This window comes from Anolis carolinensis, chromosome 5 (genome assembly GCF_035594765.1).
Source record: "Anolis carolinensis isolate JA03-04 chromosome 5, rAnoCar3.1.pri, whole genome shotgun sequence".
NCBI classification, from domain to species: Eukaryota; Metazoa; Chordata; class Lepidosauria; order Squamata; family Dactyloidae; genus Anolis; species Anolis carolinensis.
The window spans coordinates 24535253-24562985 of record NC_085845.1 but is presented as its reverse complement, the minus strand read 5'-3'; the positions used below and the strand labels follow the sequence as shown (position 1 = coordinate 24562985).

The following is a 27733-nucleotide window of genomic DNA, read 5'->3' as shown; positions in this document are numbered from 1 at the left end:
GGAGTTGAAGGCCAAAACATCTGGGGACCCACAGGTTGAGAACCACTGTCTTAAGTCTAATTGATCTCAGACACCTATTTCTGACTGGATAAGCATAACATTTCACTGTGGATGAGTTGAAATCATTCTACAGGAGTAAATGTGGTATGTTTGCTTATTGTTGTTAAGACTAATGTTATACATTCGTGGTGATGCATAAAACTACAATAACTTATTTTTTAAAAAGCTGTACATTTGGACTACAACTGAGATACTAACAGAATAAATATCCAAGAATATTTTTCTCAAGGACTTTCCATCCCACTTATTTAACTTCTCTTTGCAATTTAGAGGTGTAAATGAAAACAAATAATTGACATTAAAATGTAATAAAAATCAACAGTGATATTGGTAAGACATAAGAGGAATGTAGAGTTTGGAAAGGCGGGCCAAGATTCTGCAATGTGAGACAGATAGAACTTTGACACGTCTCCCTCTCACTCCTTCCAGAACTCACCTTTTAGCTATTATGGGTACAGATCCCACTCCACAGCCAGTTGGTAGCTAATGGAGAGTCAGGGACATTAGAGAAGCATCTGGTTAGCTTTCATGGCTACAGACTGAATGCTGGCACCATCCACCTAGACTTCTAAAGACCTCTCATTCTGATGAGGATTTTAGTGTAGGTTTCTGCCATAAATGGCAATTTAACACAAAACTAATAATTACGTTTTTACCTCCTAATGTAAATGAAGCAGAATTTGTTTGTTTTTTCTTCATTTTATTAATGACTAACTTAGATACCTGGCAATGCCTGGGTTAGGTATTTGGTATTTTGTAGCACTGTTTATTTTTTAAAGCCATTGTTTTTGGTTTTTATGAAAAGTCCCTTTAAGAATCTGCATAAGTGTGTGGGTGGATTACAACACACATTATGTGAGGTTAATCCCCCCTCTCAAACCCCACCAGTACTTAAAGTTGGTTATCCTGGGTATGTATGCCAAGTTTGATCCAGATGCGTCGTCAGTGGAGTTCACAGCGCTCTCTGGATGTGGTGTAAACAACAACTCCAATCTTACTAAGTCATTCCTCCAAACCCATCCAGTATTTTATGTTGATCATGGGGGGGGGGGGGGTCACTGTGCAAAGTTTGCTCCAGATCCGCCATTGGTGGAGTTTGCAGATCTCTCTGGAAGTGGGAGCCAATAGGAAATTTCCCACAAACATACCACCGCTACATACATACTATCACTTTTAAAATAGATATACATAGAGATTGATCAAATGTGTTAACACTTTTCCGAGTTTCTCTTCTTTATTTAGAACTTCTGTCTCTGTTAGAAATCCTACATTGCTCATGAGTTTGCTAGTACACACAACCAATAATGTGCAAACAGAAACTTTTCTAATCAGATAAATTCAAAATGAATGATGCTACACATATCATGAGGAATGGATTTAGGCAACTCAATATTAAGGTCAAAAAGTTTTCATGAACAAAGTCCTAGGATCCTTTCACACTACAGGCATCAAACTATGGCACCACAACAGGAAGGCTCTTCCCGAAAAAAGAGGTGAATCAACTGTTGCAATGATTTAATTTGTTTGGCTGAAATATTGTGAAAGGTTAGTTGCAGAGGCAGTAAATAAATTATGCCTGCGCGTTTTGCAACGTGCTTTAGTTTCCAAAAAGGGATGTAGAGATGAACTATCATAAGGAAACAAGTCTACAACTATAAAACAAACTAAAATCCCAATCGGCTAGTATTTTCCTTTTATTTTTAAACCGACCCACTCTTGTAAAGTTTTCAGAATCAGCAGACATCATTAAATGATGCTCTTATTTATACTAAAGCAGTGAGAAGTCTCTTAGGCCCCTTCCACACAGCTGTCTAAAATCCACATTGAACTGGATTATATGGCAGTGTGGACTCAGATAATCCAGTTCAAAGCAGATATTGTGGATTATCTGCCTTGATATTCTGGATTATATGGATGTATGGAAGGGCCCTAAGTCAGGCAATTGGACTCTCTGAAGGTGTTGTCTATGGGTCTGTTGTGACTGCGCCTTCGGGGATTATGGTTGATGGTGATGGAATTCGGAGAGGAAGAAAAAACCCTCGTGATGAGGGTTCACTGGAGGAGTCGTGCAGGAAGCGACTTAGAGAGCTATATGGGGGATCTTCTGAGGAAGATTCAGATGGGGAGATGGATGCTAAGGAACAAGTGATGGCTGGGGAAGCGGGCACTGAATGGGCACAGCCACCGGAGATGTCTGGGGATTTGGGGCTTATGGATACTTCTGAACCTGGGGTTTCTGCAGGAGCTGATCCCAATTGGGATGTTTAGAGAAGGGAGGATGGTTCTTTAAGTGTTCATGGGGCTAAGTGTGGGCAGGATGATTGGGACTTCGACAAATTGCTAGGTACTCCAGATCCACGAGCTCTAACTGTGTGTTCAGACTCTGAGTAGATTTGGGACACCTGGTGTTTGGGTGTGAGTGTTTGGTCACCCAGGAGGAAGGGGAATAAAATGGGAATGTTTGGCCACTGCACTTTGCGTGTGGCAAGGTGTTGCTGAGGCGCCATTGGGATCTCTGTGTTTCTGGACTTGGACTGTGATTCGGATCTGCTGATACCATCTGGCTTGGCTCTCGCTGTGTCTTATCGTGGACCTGTTTTGGATGACTGCACCCTCTTCGGACTTTGGATTGAATTTGACCTGGCTTCTGTCTACGCCCTCTGACTGACGGCTACTCCCGGCTTCTGACTATTGGTTTGTCTTTCGGAATTTCTGCTGCCTCCTGACCTGACCTTGGATTCTTCTGGCGATGACTATTCATCATCCCTTTGAGGCTCTCGGCTTATCTGCACCGTGGAAGCAGCTTTACTGCTTTTCTAGTTTGTTTATTTTCCAGCAATTAACTCTATTTGTTTTTCAAAGCTGAATTGAAGCGTTATTTAGTTTTTTATTGAATGCCAGCATGGGAAATTAGCGTGGCTCGTTTTTGAGTTATTATTGTCCAATCTACTCTCGAAATACTGAAAAGTGAAGTGTTTCAAGGATATTTCCTGTGTTTATGTTATTTTTGGCTTATCTTCGGAATAAACTTTGTTTTGTATGTTAACTGGCGTCTGACTCTTGACAGGGTCCTTCCATGCAACCTTATATCCCAAAATATCAAGGCAAAAAATCCCACATTATCTGAGTGTGGACTCAGATAACCCAGTTTAAAGCAGATATTGTGGGATTTTCTGCCTTGATATTCTGGGATATAGGGTTGTGTGGAAGGGCGCTTTGAGATATGTCTTAGGGCCCTTCCACACAGCCATATAACCCAGAATATCAAGGCAGAAAATCCCACAATATCTGCTTTTATTTATTTATTTCGTGTCAAAAGCATTGGTACAGCAAATACATTTCAAATAATGGAAATAAAATTAAAAAGAAAAGAAATCACAAGCAACTAAATAGTTTTGGACCAAAAGCGGGCAACAGCAACCGCATTGTCTGTAGCTTTAAACAACTCCTCCTCCGTTCATGAGGCAGGGCATTGTGGGCAAGCATACATATGCTGAGTTGTTTGTTCAGCTCCACAGTCACACAAGGTGGAGGATTCCTCCAGGTAGTGCCACCTTGCCAAGTTGTCTTTTGATCTGCCCAGTCCGCTTCTGAGTCTGTTCAGGGACTTCCAAGTTGCCCATTCCTGGTTTGCTCCTGGAGGAAGACCCTCTTGGGGGGCCATCCAGTTAGAATTGCCAGGTTTAGCTGCCCAGAGGGACACCCTTGCTGTTGCTGGGGGAACATCAAGAGGAGTGGTGGTTCTCATGAAGCCCTTCCTTGATTTGAGTCTGGTGGGAGGAGGGTGATAGCCATGCAGTGGGTGGCTTTCACAATGTTCGATCTTTTTTCTCTCACCGTTAGCAGCAACTTCCCGTCGCACGTCAGGAGGGGCAATACCAGCTAACTTGTAGAGTTTATCAACAGGTGTAGGTTTAAGGCATCCCGTGATGATTCTGCATGTTTCATTCAGTGCTATGTCCACCTGCTTTGCATGGGCAGACTTGTGCCAGACAAGACAGGCATACTCTGCAGTTGAGAAAGACAAGGCCAGGGCTGATGTTCTTATTACTTGTGGGTCTGCTCCCCATGCGCTGCCAGTCAGTTTCCGCAGGATGTTATTGCGTGCAGCTACTTTGTGCTTGGTGTTCATGCAGTGTTTCCTATATGTTAGTGTTCGGTCTAAGGTGACACCAAGGTATTTAGGATGGAAACAGTGTTCGAGCTCTTGGCCTTCCCAAGTAACTTTCAGTTTCCTGTTGGTTTCGCGGTTACGTAGGTGGAAAGCACACCCTTGTGTCTTGGCAGGGTTAGGCTTCAGGTGGTTCTCTTTGTAGTAGCTGGAGAGATCTTTCAAGGCATTGGTGAGTTGCTTTTCAACTGTTTCAAAATCTTTTGCTTGTGTTGTAAGGCCAAGGTCATCAGCATATATAAAGCTCTTTGTGAGTGGTGGTAGTGGCTGATCGTTCGTGAAGATGTTAAATAAGGTTGGTGCAAGAACGCTGCCTTGGGGTAAACCATTCTTTTGCCTCCTCCATCTGCTTTTCTGGCCCTGAAACTCCACATAGAAGCTGCGGTTTTCTAAGAGGGTCTGGACAGTTTTTGTAAAGTCAAAGTCCCGGGTGATATGGTAGACTTTATGCAGCATTTTTCTATGTTGCACCGTGTCATAGGCTGCCGTAAGGTCCACAAAGACTGTTCCCGTAATGCAGCCTTTCTCATAGCCTTCCTCGATATGTTCAGTCAGATGAAGAATTTGACCTGTACAGTTTTTCCCTGGTCTGAAACCTGCTTGTTGTGCAATAAGCTTGGGTTCGATAACAGGTCCTAGTCGATTTAATAGCATCCTCTCATAGACTTTATATAGATGACATAAGAGGGAGATTGGTCGATAGTTCCTGGCATTGGAGGCATCTTTACCAGGTTTTAAGATGGCAATTATCTTAGTTTTCCTCCATGCTCTGGGAATCTGTTTGTGTGCCAGGCATTGATTGTAGAATTTCAAAAGCCAGTTTTCAGCTTTGGCCCCCAAGTGTTTGATTTGCTCCATCATCAGGTCATCTAGGCCAGGTGCTTTACCAGTCTTACATCGCTTGATGGCTTCTCTGAGTTCTTTCAGGTTTAGAGGAGAAGACAACTGGTGGGTTTCAAGTTCTGGCACCCTGTTGATTTTCATCTTTATTCTGCTGCAGTTGGTTTTCCCATTCTGAATTAGCTGGTGAGCTATCTGGTCTGGTGTCACGTTCGCGTGTCCAGGGTTGACCAGAGGGTCGCTATCCAGGCGTCTCAGCAATTGCCAGGCTTTTTGGCTACTCTTGGACATGTCCAGGTTCTCAAGCAGCTCTATCCAATGGTCTTTCTTAGCATTAGCTAAGGCTGTAGATAGTTTTTGGCCTGCTGCTATAGTCCCATCACTGTATGGGTTCTCTTGAAATAATCTGAGATATTCTTGTAGCTGATTTAGTGATTCTTCGTTTAGGCCTGGTAGGTAGCTTGTGCGACAGCCTCTAGGGATTGAGAGCCTTGAGGATCTTTTCACAGCTTCTACGAACAGGTCATAGTTTTCTATAGAAGGTTCTATATCAGAAATAGCAGCTTCCAAGGTCTCTGTAAACTTTGTCCAGTTAGCTTTATTGAAGTTATATCTTCTGCGGAATGGGACACTTTTCGGTCTTACAGCTGCATATGCTACGCAGCATATTGGTCTGTGTTGTGTGTTAGGTATTGGGTTTAATACCCTTTTGGTGCATTGGTGGCTTATGCTTTCCTTTACAAAAATCAGATCAGGGTTATAACCACACTTCCATCGGCCGCTATTAAATGATGGTGGTAATTTACTGTCATGAAGGAAGCTCATTCTACTATTGTCGGCCCACATTAGAACTGCTTCACCATTTCTATCATCTTCGTCATAGCCCCAGACACAGCTGTGGCTACTGAAATCTCCCACAACAAAATGGGCTTCATGATTGTGGCAACTGGTTGGGGGTGTAAAATAGAAATCAGCCCCAGGTGGTTTATAGAATGATAATACGGTGCAACTATCAAGTTCCACAGATAAGATTTCAATGTAGTTCACTTCTGTGAGGGAAGTTGCAGAGATTGCTACACCAGATCGTACAAAAATGGCACTGCCATATTGTCTGTGAGGCCGTTCCACTGCCAGCTGCTTTGAACTGGGTTATCTGAGTCCACAGTGACATATATTCCAGTTCAAAGCAAACAATGTGGGATTTTATACAGCTGTGTGGAAGGGGCCTTGGTCTGTTGCTTATTAACTGGATATGCATTTACTCTTGGTTCACATGGGAGTGCGGGTAAGGTAAGTACAGGGTGGAACTGGTACAAGTTTATACTTTGTTGCTTCTGAATAGCAATTGATGTGTATGTTGTTGTATTATACTTTTGTATGGATGATGATGCAATACAAATACAATACAGAAACCATACAAACTTTAGTCATATGTTGCTACTATCACAAAAATCTATTCTGCTAACAGACACACAGCAAAACAAAAACACAATAGTAGCAAAAGCAAATACAAAACAAAGAACACAAAAAGAGAAAATATGTAATACAAACATATATTTCCATTGTACCAGCTGCTTCTTGAGTGACATAGAAACAGAACACTTTTGAGTGTGTCAAACAGCTTGTTTTCTGCTGCCCTGGAGACTAGGACACGGAACAATTGCTTCAAACTAAAGGAAAGGAGATTCCACCTGAACATTAGAAAGAACTTCCTAACTGTGAGAGCTGTTCAGCAATGGAACTCTCTGCCCCAGAGTGTGGTGGAAGCTCCTTTTTTGGAGGCTTTTAAGCAGAGGCTGGATGGCCATTTGTTGGGGGTGCTTTAAATGTGATTTTATTCCTTCTTGGCTGGGGGTTGGACTAGATGGCCCATGAGGTCTCTTCCAACTCTATGATTCAATGATTCCAGTGGCTACACCAGGCATGGGCAAACTTTGGCCCTCCAGGTGTTTTGGACTTCAACTCCCTCAGTTCCTACACCCTCAGGCCCTTTCCTTTTACCGCTCAGCTGGACTAGGAATTGTGGTAGTTGAGATCCAAAACACCTGGAGGGCCAAAGTTTGCCCATGCCTGGGCTACACCCTGGTAAATGGGGATTTAGAGGTATGAGCCAGAATTCACTGTGTAGCATCATAAATGTGATGGTCAAACATACATAAAGACTATATGTGATCCTGGTCAAACATGTATGTATTTAGTTGTTTATTTAATTGCCACAATAAAGTATACCTCTCAGTATAATTATATCCTCCAATGTTTTAGAATATATGAATGCTCAATCAAATAGCAGTTTCTGAAAGCTTTAATGCAACAGGGAGAAAATTGCAGAAATTATTCATTCTAAACACAAGAGTAAAATAATAAAAATTACAATGATTCACTTTCAGGTGTGAGAATAAAAGAGTGCAAGATTTGCATTTTGGGGGCACAAAGATGTCACATAAAAAAAGGAAGGAATGAAGGAAAGAAGGATTCAGTATGTTTGCTTGATTGTTTACAAAGAGAGAAAAACAAAAGGGAAAGGGGAAATAGCAATCTCAAAGGGCCATCACACAGACAATTACAAAATTTTCTAATTGCCAATTATAGATGGGTTCAAATGGGCACTTTTTATTTGCACATGATGTGCTCTCCACCTGGCAACGTGGGAGAGGAGATTAGAAATGTGCCTACACCCAAGGCAAGCAGGGGCGTACAGGAAAGCAAATATGCTTCTTTTTTCTTTTATATCTTTTCACATTTTTTCACATATTCGTTTCTGCAGTTAAGATAACAAGAGGAAAAGCTGAGCTGACACATCCTGTGTCGTAGAATTACAACTGCCATCATATTTCTGCATGCCAAATATGCGTTTTGCACAGTTGATTTGTCATCTGAATTAATTGCATGATTAAACATAATTTCTGAAGAAAAATATGATCACAATGTGAAGATGTGTGTGTGACATATAGCCTGTTTTTTGTAGACTGAACATTTGTGGTTTTAGCTAGTTACTGGATAATTTTAGCATTAAGAAGGGTAGTAGCAGAGTCCACCCCTCAAGAACTCAGAAATGTTCATTTTGAGGTTGGTTTTTTGCAACGCTTGGCAAAAAGACTATAAAGATATCTCTTGATTGATAATTGAGGAGTCAGTATGATTTGGGAATTGTCTTTACCCTTCTGGGTCCAAATTATGCAATTTTTAAAAAGAAACAACTTTAGCTCCTTGGTTGTTTGCTGCAAAACCTTCACTAGATATCATGTTTTTTCAAACTTTCTTGGCAGCATCTCAGTTTTAAGCTATCTTTCAGAAAGCTAGGGAAAAGGATTTGATCAGTTATGTAAAAGTATACTCTCTGAATGCCTCTTTGACTGAAATGGAATGAGAGCCTATTTGTTCTTGGCCTTGTCCATATGAGTAGTCATGTAACAATATGCCTCTCTCCGTGTATGTATTTTTTTCAATTCTACAAAGGGAAATCTACCCCAGCCGCCTCCTTTCAGGCAAGAGTGTAAACTACAGTGCTATCAAAAGCCAGTAGAATAGTTTTCCTTTAAAGTAAAATGTTATTTAACCCATCCTTTGCCATATTATTGACTCTATGGATATGGAGTTGAGACTGCTATGGTCGCCTTATTGGATGATCTCTGTCTTGACACTGACAAGGGGTCTGTTGGTGCTTCTAGGCCTTGGTATCTTTCTAGAATGCCTGAAAAGAATAATAGAATCATAGAATCAATCATAGAGTTGGAAGAGACCTCATGGGCCATCCAGTCCAACCCCCTGCCAAAAAGCAGGAAATCGCATTCAAAGCACCCCCGACAGATGACCATCCAGCCTCTGTTTAAAAGCTTCCAAAGAAGGAGCCTCCACCACAGTCTGGGGGAGAGAGTTCCACTGCTGAACAGCCCTCACAGTGAGGAAGTTCTTCCAGATGTTCAGGTGGAATCTCCTTTCCTGTAGTTTGAAGCCATTCCAGCTTGTCAACATCTCCTTTCAATTGTGGTGCCCAGAATTGGACACAGTATTCCAGGTGTGGCCTGACCAAGGCAGAATAGAGGGGTAGCATGACTTCCCTGGATCTAGACATAATACTCCTATTTATGCAGGCCAAAATCCCATTGGCTTTTTTAGCTGCCACATCACATTGTAGGCTCATGTTTAACTTGTTGTCCACGAGGATTCCAAGATCCTTTTCACACGTAGTGCTGTTGAAGCCAGGCGTCCCCCATTTTGTATCTTTGCATTCCATTTTTTTCTGCCTAAGTGAAGTATCTTGCAGTTGTCCTTGTTGAACTTCATTTTGTTAGTTTCGGCCCATCTCTCTAGTCTGTTAAGATCGTTTTGAATTCTGCATTCTGCTCCTTTCTTCTGGAGTATTGGCTCTCCCTCCCAATTTGGTGTCGTCTGCAAACTTGATGATCGTGCCTTCTAACCCTTCTTCTAAGTCATTAATAAAGATTTTAAACAGAACCGGGCCCAGGACAGAACCCTGCAACACTCCACTTGTCATTTCTTTCCAGGATGAAGACAAAGCATTGGTGAGCACCCTTTGGGTTCATTCGCTTAGCCAATTACAGATCCACCTAACCGTAGTTTTTCTTAGCCCACATTTGACTAGCTTATTTGCCAGAAGGTCATGGGGGACCTTGTTGAAGGCCTTACTGTAATCCAGATTCGCTACATCCTCAGCATTCCCCACATCTACCCAGCTTGTAACTCTATCGAAAAAAGAGATCAAATTAGTTTGCCATGACTTGTTTTTGATAAATCCATGTTGACTGTTAGCGATGGCCACATTCCTTTCTAAGTGTTCACAGACCACTTCCTTAACAATCTTTTCTAGAATCTTGCCTGGTATTGATGTGAGGCTAATCGGACGGTAATTGTTTGGGTCATTCTTTTTTCCCTTCTTGAAGATTGGGACCACATTTGCCCTCCTCCAATCTGCTGGGACTTCTCCCGTTCTCCAAGAACTCTTGAAGATGATTGCCAGTGGTTCTGAAATAACTTCCGCTAGTTCCTTCAATACTCTTGGATATAGTTGATCTGGCCCTAGGGACTTGAATTCGTTTAAAGCGGCCAGGTGTTCCTGGACCACTTGTTTCCCTATTTGGGGTTGGATTTCCCTAATCCTTCGTCCATTCCATGTTGTTGAGGTCGAGGATGGCTTTCTTTTTGTGAGAAGACTGGGGCAAAGAAGGCATTAATTAGTTCTGCCTTTTTCCTGTCCCCTGTCAACATTACCCCATCTTCTCCTCGCAGAGGCCCTATTGCCTCCTTGTTCTTCCTTTTTCTGACTGGGAAATCAATGACACTGTCCTGCAGTGGTTCTTGTCATGCCTCTCAGGCAGGTTCCAAAAAGGAGCTGTTATGCTGCATCCCACAAAGTACCATTCTATCCCCAATGCTTTTTAAAATTTTCATGAAACTGCTGGAAGAGGTTATCTGGACACATGGGGTGGGGTTTTATCAGTATACTGATGATACCCAAATATATTTCTCAACTAAGGATAGCATGTCTCCTCTGAATGAATGCCTGGAGAAGGTAAAACAAATTGAGACTGAATCCAGACAAACAGAGGTGCTGGATATAGAGAATCTGGATATACTATGATCATAGGACCAGTCATATGTGGCCATATTTTATGGGTTCTCACATACAAAGCACATTATATTTCTGCTATCCTGATGCTAGTAAAATGTCATTGCAATGACAATTACCTTTTCATTTCTTTTGGATTCTGAAGTTTGAGTTTCTATTGACTTAGTTTGGCTTCCTAATGTCTTCATACCTACACTTCCCTCAATATTAAGCTGCACTACGGTGCCGCTGAGTCAGTACCAGCTTTAAGCACAAGCCAAGAATATAGGGCCTCTTCAACTTGGCATTGCTCATTGCCTAAACATGAATTAATCCAGTCTTTCTGGTTAACACTCCCATGTGACCAAATTCCAATAATGGGAATACAGGGAGTCCCAAGTTACAAACACCCAACTTATAAATGACTCAAAGTTAAGAACAGGGGTGAGACAACAGGAAATGAGAAAAAGCTACCCCTCAGAAGGTAAATTCACTCCTAGAAGACACAGAAAGCCATGTCTCAACTAAAGTGTTTAAATTTGGGGAGTGCCTGTATAATGGAATGGCAGTAAACAAAGTGGCAGGAGAGGAGTTCCCAAGTTCTTGGGGCGGGACTCAGTAAATACTGGACTTAATCCAGCCACGTTAAAAGGTTTGTTTCCATCTAGGAGGCAAAACAGAAACACTGAAACCCAAGAGAAAGGCCAGCAATTTGCAAAGAGTAGAATCATGTGCACTGCAGGGAAAGTAAGTAGATGATTTATTTTAAAATTTATTGTTCAACCCAGATATATGTGTGTGTGTTGCAGTGGTTCCGGTCATTCCTCTTAGGCAGGTTCCAGATGGTGGTGCTTGGGGGCAGCTTCTCTCCAAAAAAGGAGGTGTTGTGTGGCATCCTACTAGGTGCCATTCTATCTACAATACTCATTAATATTTACATGAAGTCGCTGGGAGAGATCATCCGTAGACATGGGGCAGAGTGATATCAGTATGCTCATGATGTCAAAATATATTTCTCCGTGCCTTCAAAATCAGCCTCACCTAAGAATAATGTGTCTCCTCTCAATGAATTCCTGGAGGAGGTAATGGGTTGGATGAGGAAAAATATATTGACACTGAATCCAGTCAAAACAGAGGTACTTGCCATCAGGGGTCCTAATCTGGGGATGGAGGTGTGTCAACCAGTTCTGGATGGGGTTACTCTCCCCCTGAAATACTGTGTTTGCAACTTGGGAGTGCTCCTGGATACATCCCTCCAAATGTCAGCCCAGGTAGATGCAATGGTCAAGGATGCTTACTATCAGCTTTTGCTGATATGCCAGCTGCACCCTTTCCTAGATTTGGAGGACCTGAAAATGGTAATGAATACACTGGTAACCTCAAGGTTGGACTTCTGCAACGTGCTCTACATTGGGCTACCTTTGTACTACATTCAGAAACTCCAGTTGGTTCAAAATAAGGCAGTCAGACTGGTTGCAGGAACATTCAGGAGTAAGCATATTACACCTATTCTAAAGTCACTCCAATGGCTGCCAATTAATTTCCAGGCAAAGTACAAAGTGTTGGTTTGGACCTTTAAAGCTCTACATGGTTTGGGTGCAGGTTACTTACAACATTGTCTTCTCCTGTACAATCCGCCCCACACAATGAGGTCCTCTGGGAGGGGGTGGGTGGCTACTCCATCCAACAAGAACTCGACTGGTTGACCATCACCCAGAGGACCTTTTTATTAGCTGCCCAAAGACTGTGGAACAACCTGCCGGAAGGTCTCATTGGCTTCTCTCTTCATCCACTTCAATGACAGCTAAATAAGCTGTTGGAATTTAAAAACCATCTAAAGACCTCTCTCTTCTGGCAGACCTACCAAGCCAGTTTTTAAGCATGAATTTTAAACTCATGTCCCTTGTTTAATCTCTGTTTTGCATATTTTAATATGTATTTTATAGAATGCACACTATCCCAGTTAACATGATCAACGGTTGAGCTGGCAGGGAGACTAGTGAAGTCATATAATCAAAAAAAGGTAATTTGTCCTGGCCCTACAAACAGGCCCCTTTAACCATTAGGAAAGCAAACTCTTATTAAAATCTGGAAAGGAAGAAAGCAAAAATGTTTCTTTAAAGTTATCAATATAAACTGTCTCATCTCCTGTTATTTTTTCAGGTCATCAAATGTAAAGCAGCCGTACTCTTTGAAGTTAAGCAACCGCTTCACATTGTGGAAATAGAAGTAGCCCCTCCAAAAGCACATGAAGTTCGTGTTAAGGTAAAAAAAAACAACAACCCAATCTTAAAACTGAATTCGTGGAGATTATTAGGATTTACACACATTCATTCAAAGCAGCTCGGCTCTAACATTGGTTGGAGGTAGCTTTCTCTGTTGGGAGCATCTGCCTCAAGGTGGGGAGGCTGAGAACTGGGACAGTTTTTCTCGCCCATTTCTTTCAAACATCCTACACTAGTGCAGGGTGCTTTTCTATTGTAAGTAGTAAAAGTAGGCTGAATGGTTGATTCAGGAAAATATGATATATTCAGAATTATGGAGGGGGGTGTATCACTTTCTTTACCTCCTGATTCCTGAAGCTGGCAGTCTGCTACTGGACCAGAGCTCAAAGTGCCTCCACCACCAAGAATGGTGTTTTCATCCATTTTACTGAAGTGATGGTGAAACAGATCCACAAGGACTATAGGCTCGGATTGACACCTTGTTAATGAAATTAACAATAATTACAATGAGTGTAATCTGCAATACACTCATTTTTGACCAAATTTCTAGTTATTATAGAGAGGAATTTGTTGCCTCCAACAATCCTTCTTCCTTCTTAATTCTCCTTCCTTCTGTTGTCCCCAAACACTGCCATGTAATGGATGATGGAGAGCAGAGGGCAGCAGAGGAGCACCCAACTATGTCCTTCATGTTAGACATACACAAGGACAGAAGTATCCTCCAGAATCTTTCAATGGTCTTCTCTAATGCCCCATCCAGATTATCTGCTTTAACTAGATTATATGGCATGTAGACTCATATATGTCAATGCGAGATTTGTGTAATGAGAGTGTTTAAATGTAATTTGTGCCATGCTTGTATTGCAGTCAGATTGCATCATCCAGAGTCTGTAATAGTGTGTAAAGAGTTAATCAGTAATGAGCTGTGTGTGTGGCTAGAACTAGGAAGGATCCAGACACAAGAGTATGTGAATATCTGTCAGCTCACCACAGCCGCTCCTGAATGAACACACGAGACTCTCTGTGGTATCACCAGGAACTTTTACTGTAGGAAACATGAACATCAGAAAAGCCAAGAATGGGAGGCTCCGGCCAACCCTCCTTTATATACCCTCCCCCTCATTTGAACAGTCTCTTCCCGCTCAGTAAAACCCCGCGCAAATTCCCCGCCAAGTCCATCAGCCGTTTCTCCTCCGAGTCCTGGGACGCAGGTGTCTTATCAATGTCAGTGACCCTGAAACTCAGAGCCACATCCAGGCTCTAGTAGCAGGGTTCTGACATGGCGTCCTCCTCCCCTTCGTCCTGGAAGGAAAAGATTAAACACAACTATTGTTCTCCGCTGTCCAGAGTTCCTTTATACTTTTTTAACAGGCTGCAATGGAATACCGGGTGTACCTTTCCTAGGTCCTTTGGTAGCCTCAGCTCATAGGTCACTTCGTTTATTCTTTTTGCTACCCTGAATGGCCCTATATAGCGTGGAGCCAATTTCTTGGATGGGAACCCCAATTTCAGGTTTTTTGTGCTCAGCCAAACCAGATCTCCTTCGCCCAATTTGTCCCCCTCTCGGCGCCTACGATCCGCAAAGAGCTTGTACTTCTTTTGTGTTTCTCGCAATGCCTCTACCACGGTTCGCCACCCTTGCTTGATTTTGGCCGGCCATTCCTCGTCGGTCTGGCCCTCCCCTTCTTTCCACTCGGGTAGCCTGGGGAAAGGTGCCACCTCCTGTCCGTATACTATTTCGAATGGGGCACGACCTGTGGCCGAATGTACGGCCCCGTTAAAAGCCATCTCAGCAAACGGAAGAAGGTCCGCCCAATCATCCTGTCTATAATTGGTGTACATCCTTAAGAATTGGCACAGTGTCTGTTGGGTACGTTCGACCCCCCCGTTGGTCGCGGGATGAAAGGCCGAGCTCAGGTTCCTTTCTGCTCCTAACAGCTGTAAGAATTTTCCCCAAAATTTTGCAGTAAATTGGACTCCCCGGTCACTAATTATCTTGTCGGGACACCCATGTAGGCGATATACATGCTTCACATACAAATCAGCAAGTTTTTCAGCTGAAGGGAGTTTTGGCAGAGCCACAAAGTGTGCCTGTTTTGAGAATAGGTCCAATATTGTCCAAATGTATCTGTGGCCTCTGCTGGGGGGTAGTTCGCCTACAAAATCCATGGCTACGCATTCCCATGGCCTCATGGGCTCCACCACCTTCTGCAATAGCCCCTGGGGCTTCCCCGGTGGTGTTTTTCCCTCTGCACATAATTCACACTGCGTGACGTATCCCCTGGCGTCTTTCCTCATTCCGGGCCACCAGCATTGTTTGGCCAACAGTTTAATAGTCCTGGTGGGGCCTAAATGACCCGCACCCTTGTTATCATGGTACTTCCTTAACATTTCTCGTCTTAAACATTCAGGAATATACAATTTCTTATTTACAAACACCAAATCCCCACACAATTCTCCCTTTTCTTTGTTTGTTTGTAACCATTTGTCCATTCCATACGCTCGCTTCAACTCTTCCTCCCATATTTCTCCTCCCCCCGTGGAAATGGCAGTACGTTTGTTTTCTTTGGCCGCTTGTGCTCGAGTTAGTACTGCCAGGCCCCATTGCTTATCAAGAAAAATACTCCCTTCAGATTCCTGAATTCCTCCCCCGTGCTGAGGCATCCGAGAGAGAGCGTCAGCGAGTATATTATGTTTCCCCTGGAAGAATCTGAGTCTGAAATCAAAACGGCTGAAATATTGGGCCCATCTAATTTGCTTCGCTGATAGTTTACGAGGGGATCTTAGATACTGTAAATTTCTATGGTCAGTCCACACCTCAAACGGTGTTCCACTTCCTTCCAGAAAGTGTCTCCAGCACTCTAGTGCTTTTAGAATCGCTAAGGCTTCTCTCTCCCAAATCGGCCAGTTTTTTTCTGTATCGCTAAACTTTTTTGACAGATAGCCACATGGCTTCAGGTTCCCCCCCTCGTCTTTCTGTAGCAGAACTGCCCCATATGCCCGGTCTGACGCATCGCAATGTAATACAAAGGCTTTAGACATATCAGGGTGCTGTAGGACAGGCTCCTCAGTAAAACGCTTTTTAAGGGCTTCGAAAGCTTCCTGGCATTCTATTGTCCAGGTCAGTTTGGCCCCTGGGGCCTTCACCTTGGCTGTTTCTCCCCTACCTTTAGTCTTTAACAAATCCGTTAATGGCAAAGTGAGGCGCGCAAAGTCCTTGATAAATGTTCTATAGAAGTTTGCGAACCCTAGGAAGGATTGCAGCTGCTTCCGTGTTTTGGGGGCTTCCCACCCCCTCACGTCTTCTACCTTCGCAGGGTCCATCGCCACTCCCTGGGAGGAAATCCTATACCCCAGAAAGTCTATCTGGTCTTTATTGAACTCGCACTTGGCAAGCTTCGCATACAGTTTTGCTTCTCTCAACTTTTGCAGGACTTCCCTGACTAGTTCTATGTGTTGCTCCTTAGTCCGAGATACTAACAATATGTCATCTAAAAAAACAAAGACTCCCTTGTACAACAATGGATGCAACACTTCGTTGATTAATTGCATGAACGCGGCGCCTCCGCCGCACAAACCGAAAGGGAGCACACGATAATTGAATAATCCGAATGCACAGGAGAAGGCCGTCTTCCACCTGTCCTCTGGTTTAATCTGCAATTTATGGTACGCTTCAATTAAGTCCAATTTAGTGAATATCTGTCCCTCCGATAACTGGGCGATCAAGTCCTTCACTAAAGGTAGGGGGTATTTATTTCCAGAACTGATTGCATTCAGGCCCCTGTAGTCAATGCAGAGCCTCAGCGTTTGGTCCTTTTTGCGCCTGAACAACACAGGCGCCCCTAGAGGGGAATTTGAAGGCTCTATGAAACCCCTCGCTAGGTTTTTATCAATGTATTTTCTCAGTTCCTCCTTTTCCCTAGCCGACATTGGGTATATTTTTGCCTTAGGAAGCTCTGCTCCTGGGACTAGCTCTATCTTCACTTCGACTCTCCGCTTCGGTGGGAAACTGTCTGCTTCCTTCTCATCAAATACGTCCACAAAATCCCGATACTCTGGGGGTAATTTATCTGCCAGTTCTGCTATCCTGATAGAGTCTTCCTCCCCCCTTTTCCCCGGCTCCCTTTCCACTTCCTGGCTCCCTCCTTCCAACTTCATCCTGAAGATCATGCTCTTATCCTCCCAGTTGATTTGCGGGTTGGCCTGCCCCAGCCATGGCATGCCTAGTATAACATTATAGCTGGCTATTTGTGATATCACAAATGACACCTTTCCTTCCCAACTCCCTATCTTACACTTTACATCTTCGGCACTGTACTTAGCTAATGATCCCGATGCTGTGGATCCGTCCAACTGCGAAAAAGCTATTGGGGATTCTAGGTTCGTTCTTTCGCATCCCAATCCCTCGGCTAATTCAGGGGAGATGATGTTCCTGGAACATCCACAATCCACAAATGCTTTGCAGGTTGCTTGTTTGCTGCCACTTTCCAGCTGAATGGGGACCACTATCATGGCTTTGTCCTGACTTACCAACCCCCCCGAGTGGTGCCTCATCGGTGGTTCTTCCTCGGCGCGTTTCCCTGCCACGGCTCTTGGTTTGGGCGGGCCTCCGCCTTCCCCTTTTCTCTGCCAGCACTCGGCAGCCCTGTGGCCCAAACGGCCGCACACGAAGCAGCCCCTCCTGCTGGTGCTCACGTTCCCTGTCGGCTCCGTTCTCCTCCCGGCTGGGGTTGATCCCTCCTTCCGGCTCCCCTCTTTCATCTGCGGCCGCTGCTGTAGCCCTCCTCGGTGCCTCCTCGCCTGGGCCAGCGATGTCTCGATGCGCCCCGCCAGCTGAATCCATCCGCGCAGTGTGTCAGGCTCATCACGATGCACCGCCCAGGAGAGGATCTCCCGCCTGAGCCCCTCTTTGAAGAGTTCTATCTTTGTCACTGCAGACCATTCCGGCACCTTTTCAGCGAGGCATTGGAACTCCTCCGCATACTCAGATACCGACCTCTGCCCCTGGGAGACGGTCTTCAACTCCTCCCTCGCCCGGATCTGCTCCAGTGGATCTCGGAAACGGGTCTCCAGGGCCCCCATAAAGCGTCGGAGTGACCCCAGACATGGGTCGCGCCGCGCGTGTAGTTGAACGTACCAGCTGGCCGCTCCCCTCTTCAACACTGCACCAATGGCCCGTACCCGGCTGGATTCCGTTCTAAAAGTGTGGGCATTGTCCTCCATATAGCCCCTCACCGTGGTCAGGAAAAAATCCAGTTCAGAGGACTCTCCCCCAAACTCGATCCTTAGTTCCTCTCGTCTCGGTAGGGGTCCCTGTGGTGGCAATCCCCAATTCTCCGCCCGTCGCAAGCCCCCTTGCGGGCCAGTGGGCCCCGCTGCTGCTTCCCTTTGTCCTGTGCCACGCCCGGCATTCGCCAGGGGCACCAGGGTCTCAGTTGGGAGCGTAGCCGGGATTCTCGGAGGCTTTTCCCCTTCGTCGTCACTCTCCTCCACCCGCGTCAGGCTCGTTTGGATCTTGGGCCGGGCACCGGGCTCCTTTCGCATTTCCCTTCCCTTCGGTGCTGGGAGGTCTGCAAAGCCCTGGCTGCTTCCCATGCTCACGTCCCACATTGAGCTAGCCCGGAGTTCCCTTCCTCGCTCCGGCTCCGCCAAAACCGCCAGGCGCTCCATCGCCCTCGACATCACTGCCAGGGTGGTCTCCATCGCCGACATCCTCTCCTCCAGAAACACCATCTTTTGCGGGCCTGGGGAAGGTGAACCTTCCTCTCCTCCGGTGCTATCTCCCCGCACCACTCCGCGCCTCTGGGTTACCCCATTTGGCTGGGCATAAGCGGTGGATGACGCCAGGGCCGCCAGCTGGTGGAACTCAGCGTCCGTCTCGGGAGTGGCCCTTTCCGACCTTCCTCCTCCGGCGCCCAAGAGCTCTTCATCCTCCACTTGCATGTTACACCTCACCGCTACAGCGGGATGGTGTCCGTATTCTTGGCTTAGTGTCAGCTCACCACAGCCGCTCCTGAATGAACACACGAGACTCTCTGTGGTATCACCAGGAACTTTTACTGTAGGAAACATGAACATCAGAAAAGCCAAGAATGGGAGGCTCCGGCCAACCCTCCTTTATATACCCTCCCCCTCATTTGAACAGTCTCTTCCCGCTCAGTAAAACCCCGCGCAAATTCCCCGCCAAGTCCATCAGCCGTTTCTCCTCCGAGTCCTGGGACGCAGGTGTCTTATCAATGTCAGTGACCCTGAAACTCAGAGCCACATCCAGGCTCTAGTAGCAGGGTTCTGACAAATATCTATTGCATCAGTTAAGTCTGTCTTGAGTTCGAGTCGAGTTTGAGATCTGTTGGAGAACAGATCAGTCCTGTGTTTGTTCATCGTCTGCAAGAGTCTGTTTGTGCTGTTTACTGCTCCATTCAGTAAAGCTTTGTATATTGCTTTTACTGACGTGACGTCTCGAAGTGTCTCTTCATTCTGTGCTCCATTGTTTTTCATACTACTACTGCTGCACTGCAATACTCTGACAATATAATCCAGTTAAAAGCAGATATTGTGGATTATATGCCAGTCTTAAAGGGGCCTAAGTCTCAGAAAATCCTTGTTACTCCATGTACAAGGAAGTAGCCAGATGCTCCTTCACCATCCCTTCACTTTCCCATGCCCTGAAATAAATCTGAAGGTCAATGGAGAGCATGAAAACACAAGGCTGTGTTTGGAATGGTTCTGTTTTTGGATAACAGCTCCCAGAATCCCCCAGACAGCATGGGCAGTGGCTATGCTGGCTAGGGGAGTCTGGAGGTTTTAGTCCAAAACAGTAAGTTATGGTCAGCCATGGGAGCAACAAAGGAAACTTCAGTTCGGTGAAAGTTGCTATTCCAAAACTGTATTTCTTTGTCATCTTCCTGCCAGATTAATATCTTCCTCCTTGATTTGTAAATCAATATCAAAACTGATATTGATAGATAATACAAGGAAAATCCTTAAATAATTGCATGGAATTTCCAAATGGGAAGAAATTGTCTGAGCAATATTTTATCTTTACTACAGATCTTGGCTTCTGGAATCTGTCGCTCCGATGACCATGTATTGAATGGTACACTAAAAGTGAAATTCCCAATTATTCCTGGTCATGAAGCACTTGGTGTTGTGGAGAGCATTGGGGAAGGAGTTACCTATGTGAAACCAGGTATGGCAAAGCACGCAGAGGGCAATGAAATAATGTCCATGTATAAACATAATGACAAAGACCTGGCCTGGGGGTATCTTTCTCCATATACCTCACAACCTCTGAGGATGCCTGCCATAGATGTGGGCGAAACGTCAGGAGAGAATACTTCTCGAACATGGCCATACAGCCTGGAAAACATACAACAACTCTGTGATCCGGGCCATGAAAGCCTTCGACAACACAATGACAAAGACTAACATTGCCAACTAAACCAGAGTGATGATGGCTAAGTAATATTATTTACTGTTCAAGTGTGATTTGTATGTTTTCAGTGAGCAGTACCAAAAAGGAAGTATATACAAACCAGATAGGGTTTTTTTATGAAGGATAATAATAATTCTCTACAGACCATTTATAAGTTTCTTTTCTTTTCTTTTTAAAAAAGGATCTCCTGGAGCAATTGCCCCACTATTACCCACCCCCCACTCAGGCACCCAAACACAGAACAAATTACATTACATTTGCTGGATATTCAAGTCTGGATAGTCAGGTTGGATATTCATGTCTGGATAGTCAAACTCTTTTACTTCCTTTATAATGTAAATATCATTGTATATAAAATTTTGTCATAGTTATTTGATCTTCACATCTCATCATTCTGTAGGAAAATGATGGTAGATTTCGGTTCACAAAGGAGAAGAAACTGTAGAGTTGGAGAAGATGTGGAGTAAGGAAACCAAATGATGAAGGAAATAGAGCCACTCTATTACAAAGGGAGGATGTTTTTTGAGTCCTCTTTAGCTTTAAAAGTAGGGGGAGACGGAGAAACACAATAGAAATGAATACAATTTTGCATGGTTCCAGGAAAGTGATACCCTGTCTTTCTCAATCTGGCATAACATTTGAACATAGGTTGTACTGAAGCTGAATGGTGGGAGATTTGATAAAGAAAAAACAAGGAATTCTTCACACAGCACACAAAGTTAAAATATAGAATGTTCTATTGCCCTATTTCTCTAATTAACCAAGATGCCAAATTTTCTTCAGCAATTTTGGCAAATAGGTTGAACACTTTTGCTGATGATTATATTAACCCAGACCAATGTGGGTTTGTTAAGGGAAGGCAAATGTCTGACTCGGTCCGCAGATTGATTAACATTATAGAAAATGTGTTGTCGAAGGCTTTCATGGCTGGAATCACTGGGTTGTTGTGCATTTTCCAGGCTTTATGGCCATGTTCCAGAAGCATTCTCTCCTGACGTTTTGCCCACATCTATGGCAGGCATCCTCAGAGGTTGTGAGGTATGCACAACCTCTGGTCTGAAGTTGTTAGATTGAAAAGGGATGGGAAGGAGATCTAAGGCCATTGTCGGATCTTCACTGGAAAAGTGTTCTAAAGTGGAGAGTGGCTAAGAATCTGTCGATAAAATTAAAAGAAATCATGTATAAAGTTATATGGCGATGGTATACCACACCGGTTAAATTATATCACATTGATAAAAAGCTCCATAAAAAAGAGTCTCTGGAACAATATAGGACTAAACATCACCCTGGATGCTAGATTAGCATCACTAATAGATGCCACAAAGTTGAACTGAGAAAGAGGGGGAAAAAGAACTGATTATTTTACTCACAGTGGCGAGACTTATAATTGCAAGGAATTGGAAGATAGTAACCAATCCTACTCTGGAAGCCTGGTACGGGGAGGTATGGAACATAGCCTTAAATGACAACCTATAATGGAAATGAGGATGTTCAGGGGGGAGATTAAAAGATCAGAATTTGATTCATATTGGTCGTTTTTCATTAAATATATTTTAGAGAGTGATAAGGGAAAGCAATACAACTTTAATCATCAGGAATTTTGGATATGACATTTGTTTACTGGTTGACTCATGAATTTATGCAAAGGAAACGATACTTGTTCAGGCCTTGGTGGTGCATTTATGTGTTTGCAAAATGTTCATTTTTTCTGTTTTGTGTTCTGTTTACATTTTAAGCTGTTAACATATGTAAATAAAATTTATATTAAAAATATTGCAAAGTGGTGGCTACAACCTCTGTCTGTTACTAAAGGATTCATTAAAAAAACAACCAGAATGTACAGGTGCAAGTTTAAATATGAAAACAGAAATACCCTATCTAGAAGTGAAGGTCTTTTTATTCAGGATACACTATTGCAAATAAAATATTTCCACAGGGTGGGGGAAGAATTGTACATTAGTTATATATTTTCAATTCAATAGAATTTTTTCTGGAGGGGAGGTAGAGCATTGTATCTTTACAAAGAGCACATGTCCATCCAGGTTTCCTGAGGCAAGATTGTACATCACAAATAGAACAATCTTTCTTTTTTGCAATAATTTGGACATGTCAGTAATGGTGGACCAACTCAGTCTAAAATATACAATATTTTTTATAATTCCTAGGAGACAAAGTCATCCCACTCTTTCTCCCACAATGTGGGAAATGCCGAGCTTGCAAGAACCCTCAACGCAACTTGTGTGAAAAGTCTGAGTGAGTTTTCGTTATCATTTGCAGCAGTATTAGAAATACTAGTTCATTACTATGACTGCAGCTTTTCCTGTACTTGTTGAAAATCTCTCTCATACACACAACTTTCCTTTTCCATGTTTTTAAAGTACTTTCAAAGGTACTGGGTTAATGTATGATGGCACCAGCCGATTCTCTTACAAAGGGAAACCAGTTCACCATTTTGCTAACACCAGCACCTTTACCGAATACACCGTGGTGCATGAGGATGCGGTGGCCAAAGTTGATCCTGCAGCCCCTCCTGAGAAAGCCTGTCTGATAGGCTGTGGATTTTCTACTGGCTATGGCGCTGCCACCAAAACTGCAAAAGTAGGCCGACCTGCAGCAGGAGGGTTGCATCTAAGTTAATAGATTTATTCTACAAATTTTACTCTACCTCCTTAGTTCTCTTAGTAAGTTCTCACAAGATCATTTTGCATTCTGATATTCCAGACTAACATTGTTACCCAAAAATGGAGTGCTGCAAACTGACTGATGGTTGGCCAATATAGTGGGATACAGGAAGGACGTTTGCAGCAATAGTCTTACATGCTACCGGGACCTTGATAAATAGAGACACCACATTGAAGCTAATCAGTATGTCCTTGGTGCTGAGCTTGAGGTTGCTAATTTTTTTCTGTGAAGTGAACTGACTGCAACTAGGACTACATCAAGGACTCAGCCCACTTCATAGAAAAAGTCAGCAACCTCAAGCTCAGGCAACAATGAAGCTGGCAAAGCTATTAATGCTAATCAAGGTGATTAATTACAACATTCACACTGGCCTCCAACAGACAAGAGTCTTTTCTCCCACTCCGGACCTTCCACAGATACATAAACCTCCCTTGCTTAGTTTTCCAATATACCTCATAACCTCTGAGGATGCCTGCCATAGATGTGGGCAAAACATCAGGAGATAATGTTCTGGAATATGGCTATACAGCCCAGAAAATGCACAACAACCTAGTGATTCCAACCGTGAAAGCCTTCCCTAACACAGTCTTCCATTTGACTACTTTGACATGGGCACATCTATGCTCTAGAATAAATGCAGCTTGATACCCCTAACTTTCTGGCTCAATGCTATGGAATCCTAGGGGCTGACACTTGACAAGGTCTTTAGCTTTCTCTACCAAAGAATAATGTTGCCTCAGCAAACTACAAATTCCAGGATCGCATAGTTTTGAGCCAGGACAGGTAATATGAGTGGTAGAGATACAGATACAACGGAACAGAGAGGCACAACGGGAAGATACAGATACAAAGGAAAAGGGGGAAAGAGATATAGATTTGAAGGAAAGGGGCAAGAGACACAGACCCAAAGGAATGGGGTGCGGGACGAAAGATAGACACAAAGGAAATGGAGGGAGGAGAGATACATACAGGAAGGAAAGGAAAGAAGTGGGAGACATACAGACACAAAGGGAAGGGAAGGGGGGAGATACAGGTGCAAAGAATCCATTTTTATTATGTTGATGTCCATGCAGGTAACTCCTGGTTCTTCTTGTGCTGTTTTTGGGCTGGGAGGAGTCGGCCTCCCAGTAGTCATGGGCTGTAAAGCAGCTGGAGCATCACGAATCATTGGAATTAACAGAAGCAAGGATAAATTTCCCATCGCTAAAGAGCTGGGTGCCACCGAGTGTGTCAGCCCTCTGGATTTCAAGAAGCCCATCAATGAAGTGCTGCTTGAGATGACTGATGGGGAAGGTGTGGACTATTCCTTTGAAGCGATTGGGCGCACAGACACTATGGTATGTGCATAAAGTACATTGTTTGATACATTTGAAAGGTTTGATACATGCATTACTTGTCTTATTGTTCTTGAGATTCTGCTCCAATTAACTGTATTTGGTTACAAAGCTCCATGCAGATAGGGATTCAGTTTATTCTCATTATTCACTCCAATTTTTGAGGCATAACCCATTCCTATTACTTGATACAATGTTGAGAGAGTATTTTATTGTCTAACATCTTACATTGCTCCATATACTGATACAGGAAACCCTAAGAGAAGAGTTTTCATAGTAGGGCATATATAGGGCATTTCTTTCAAGTGATCTGAATGTGTCACTTTGGATGTACCTTAGATTGCTGCACTGGCTTCCTGCAACATGAACTATGGCACCAGTGTGATGGTTGGGCTACCACCTTCAGAAGCAGAGATGACTTTGTCCCCAACACTTATTTTTACAGGACGCACTTGGAAAGGCTCTCTATTTGGAGGTATGGCCTATACAATCACTAGTTCCTGGCTGCTATTGCAGTGGGATTTGTTGGGCAAGATGTGTGAAAAACCTCCCAACAGCCATAGACAGCAGCGCCAATAACAAGTCAATGTGTGCTGTCTTGACTCAACCCAATCTTATTTGCAGACATGAGAGGCAAAGAAGATGTTCCTAAGCTGGTTTCAGAACTCATGGCGAAAAAGTTCAATCTGGATCCAATAATTACACATGTTCTGCCTTTTGATAAAATCAATGAAGGATTTGAACTGCTCCGTAATGGAAAATGGTAAATACTTCCTCTTTTTCGATAACCATCATTCCTATGGTGGAAGCTGGCGACTTGAATGTTGGTAAAGCAGAAAATGTACTTGAGATTTTAGTCTAAACTTTCAAGGTGCTTTGCAGGATGCTGGACCTGTTTGCGAGATAGAGTTTGGCACCTTGGATGGCTCATTGGATTACAATCCAGGAAGGGTTCTTCACCCTGTTTGTCTTTACCCAGTTGAAAGTGATTTAAACCTTCTGAAATTTTCTGTTGAAATCTATTGATACAAATATTGGGTAGGATCAAGAGTGCAGTCCTAACCAACTCAGATACCCAAAGGACTTCTCAGCCATCATCAAGCCTACTGAAGTTATGCTAAATCAAAACCTAAGCAAGTTTAATAATACTGGAAATGATTTAGGATTAATCTCAACCTAGCTCAAATCTTTACAATGTTATATTAAGTCACTTCATTTAACTTTCAATTTTGTTTCAGTATCCGTACTGTTCTGAAAATGTAAAGACCCTGGTGGAGATAATACAAGACAGTTGGATTCCAGCAGAACCATCAATTGTGCATCACATCAGGGAACATCTGTGGAAAGAATTGCATAGTGTTGTTTTGCAAGTAGCAATACTGCTTTATTAATCTAGAAACTAATCCTATTTTTCTCAAGATGAAATACAAAATAACTCTGCCTTCTGATTCATATTCTCAGTGCCTTGGAGACTTGTGTTTAATGAAGCCATAGCAAAACAATAAATCACGGGATTATAGGATATTATTCCGCAGACATATGCTTTTATGGGAACGGGTCTCATTGAATTAACTTCAGCATAGACTTTTGAGAGCAGAGGCATTACTAATCACTATCTAGAAATGTAATCATTAAAAAGAGTTTTGCAATTGTCAGTAATTCATCAAATTATTGTAATTTGGAGAGACTCCTTTCTGTATGTTTATATGAATTGCTGGCCATTGGCTAATTAATAAAGCTTTTTCTCAGTAGCCCTGTTTCATACATATTTTGTTTTTTTTCTATACAATTTCAAATATGTTTTAACAGGAAGATGTAAATTGATATGATCTAAAACCTAATAACAAATCAAAAACAACCTTGGTGAGGACTATGTGAAATAGACAGCTTGTGGGGAAAATGTACTAGAATTCCCAGAATCCTCCATTAAACATAGCCAACAACTATGGCAGTCTAAAAAGTGGTTTGCTGATTAGTATATAAGAAAAGATAGCTCTTTTAATGTATTGTCTTATATATTGAATAAATGATATTTAGGTATTACCTTTCTGAATCTAGTTTCAGTATCCTTCTAATGGAAGTAAGATTTCATCCACACTCAACTCTGGCCCCTTCCACACAGTTGTATAAAATCCACATTGAACTGGATTATATGGCAGTGTGGACTCAGATAACCCAGTTTAAAGCAGATATTTGTTCCTATCCCTGTTTGAAATATTTGAATGCCTCTGCAAAACTTATATTGGAAACATGAACTCACATATGAATTTTTGCCCTACCCTTTTGCCTTTGGCACCATGCTACACTGGAGTGCACCCCACCCTTGAAATTGAATGTGTTCATTTGACTAAGAGACATTCCCCACCTTTTCTCAAATATCCTGTCAAACATGCAACAAAGCTTAACTTCTTCATAGAAATCTCAGTATAATATAAGCCTTTTCCAACATGTTTGTGCTAGCTAGCACAATATCGAATTCAAGGCAGCTATCTTCTGAGATGACATAGGTCTTCAATATGCAATGCAGTCGACGTTTATAAATTCAAATTCACTGTTCAGACACGTCTGTAAGAGTGTTAGGCTAGTTCCAGGTATTTGGAGACCATGGGCAACTTCCCTATAATGTGTATTCAGCCACAATTGACTCTGGGAATAATGATGAGAACTCTAAGGAGCCTCATCATGGCAGAATGGAGTTCTGTGTCTACATCTGAACTTCCTAGCAACAACATAACACCGGCCCTGTCACTTAATACTAGCTTGGATACTGTCAGGACCCAGGCTGCAGAGCACCAATAACCATACACAGAGGCCAGAATCTATCTAATATCTTTATTGAGGAAATATATAAAGTTAATAAAAGCAAGTGTAGAAAATAGTTCAGAAGTAGACCTTTCAGGAAAGGTCAAAATTAGTCCAAGAAAACAATGTCCAATATGAAATATTAAGGTCCAAAGTTGTAATCCAATAACCGAAACACTCACTTTGCCAAGCAAAGTGAGGGGAAATGACAAGGTCCTTTAGTCCATGAAGCTTAATGCAAGGCTAGGAAGCAAACTAGATTCTTGGAAAACAAGGCTTGATTCAAGGCAACTAGAAGCGAGGAGCAAGAACTGGGTCCGTGGAAAATCCGTGGCGAGGTCCGGGGAACAAGGCAGGGCTGGAACGAGAACAAGGTCCTGGAAACTGGAGTAGCGTAGTCCACACACAATCTACTCCCGAAGCTGACGAATTGACTCCGCAAGGAATTCTAGTGGCCAACATCTATATAGGATCTTGTTTTCCCGCCAAAGCACATTTTCTCTGGGGAACAAGAACCGAAACCTATACTGTCCAGATGCAAGACTCCTTAAACTTTCCCAAGGGAAATAGACTTAATCATCTAATTGTCTGGCAGCTATCCGAGCGCTTCTGCGAGTC

The 27733-nt window shown here is 43.2% G+C and overlaps 1 protein-coding gene across 1 annotated transcript; it reads left to right on the top strand.

Annotated features, from left to right (window-relative positions):
- Positions 1-11204: 11204 nt before the first annotated feature.
- On the top strand, positions 11205-26064 carry LOC100553863 (alcohol dehydrogenase 1B). Its single transcript, XM_003225741.4, has 9 exons — positions 11205-11384; positions 12801-12902; positions 19913-20051; positions 22463-22550; positions 22676-22895; positions 24053-24316; positions 24653-24788; positions 24938-25076; positions 25552-26064. The coding sequence occupies exons 1-9, from the start codon at positions 11367-11369 to the stop codon at positions 25574-25576; spliced, it is 1131 nt and encodes a 376-aa protein (XP_003225789.1). The 5' UTR covers positions 11205-11366; the 3' UTR covers positions 25577-26064.
- Positions 26065-27733: the final 1669 nt, after the last annotated feature.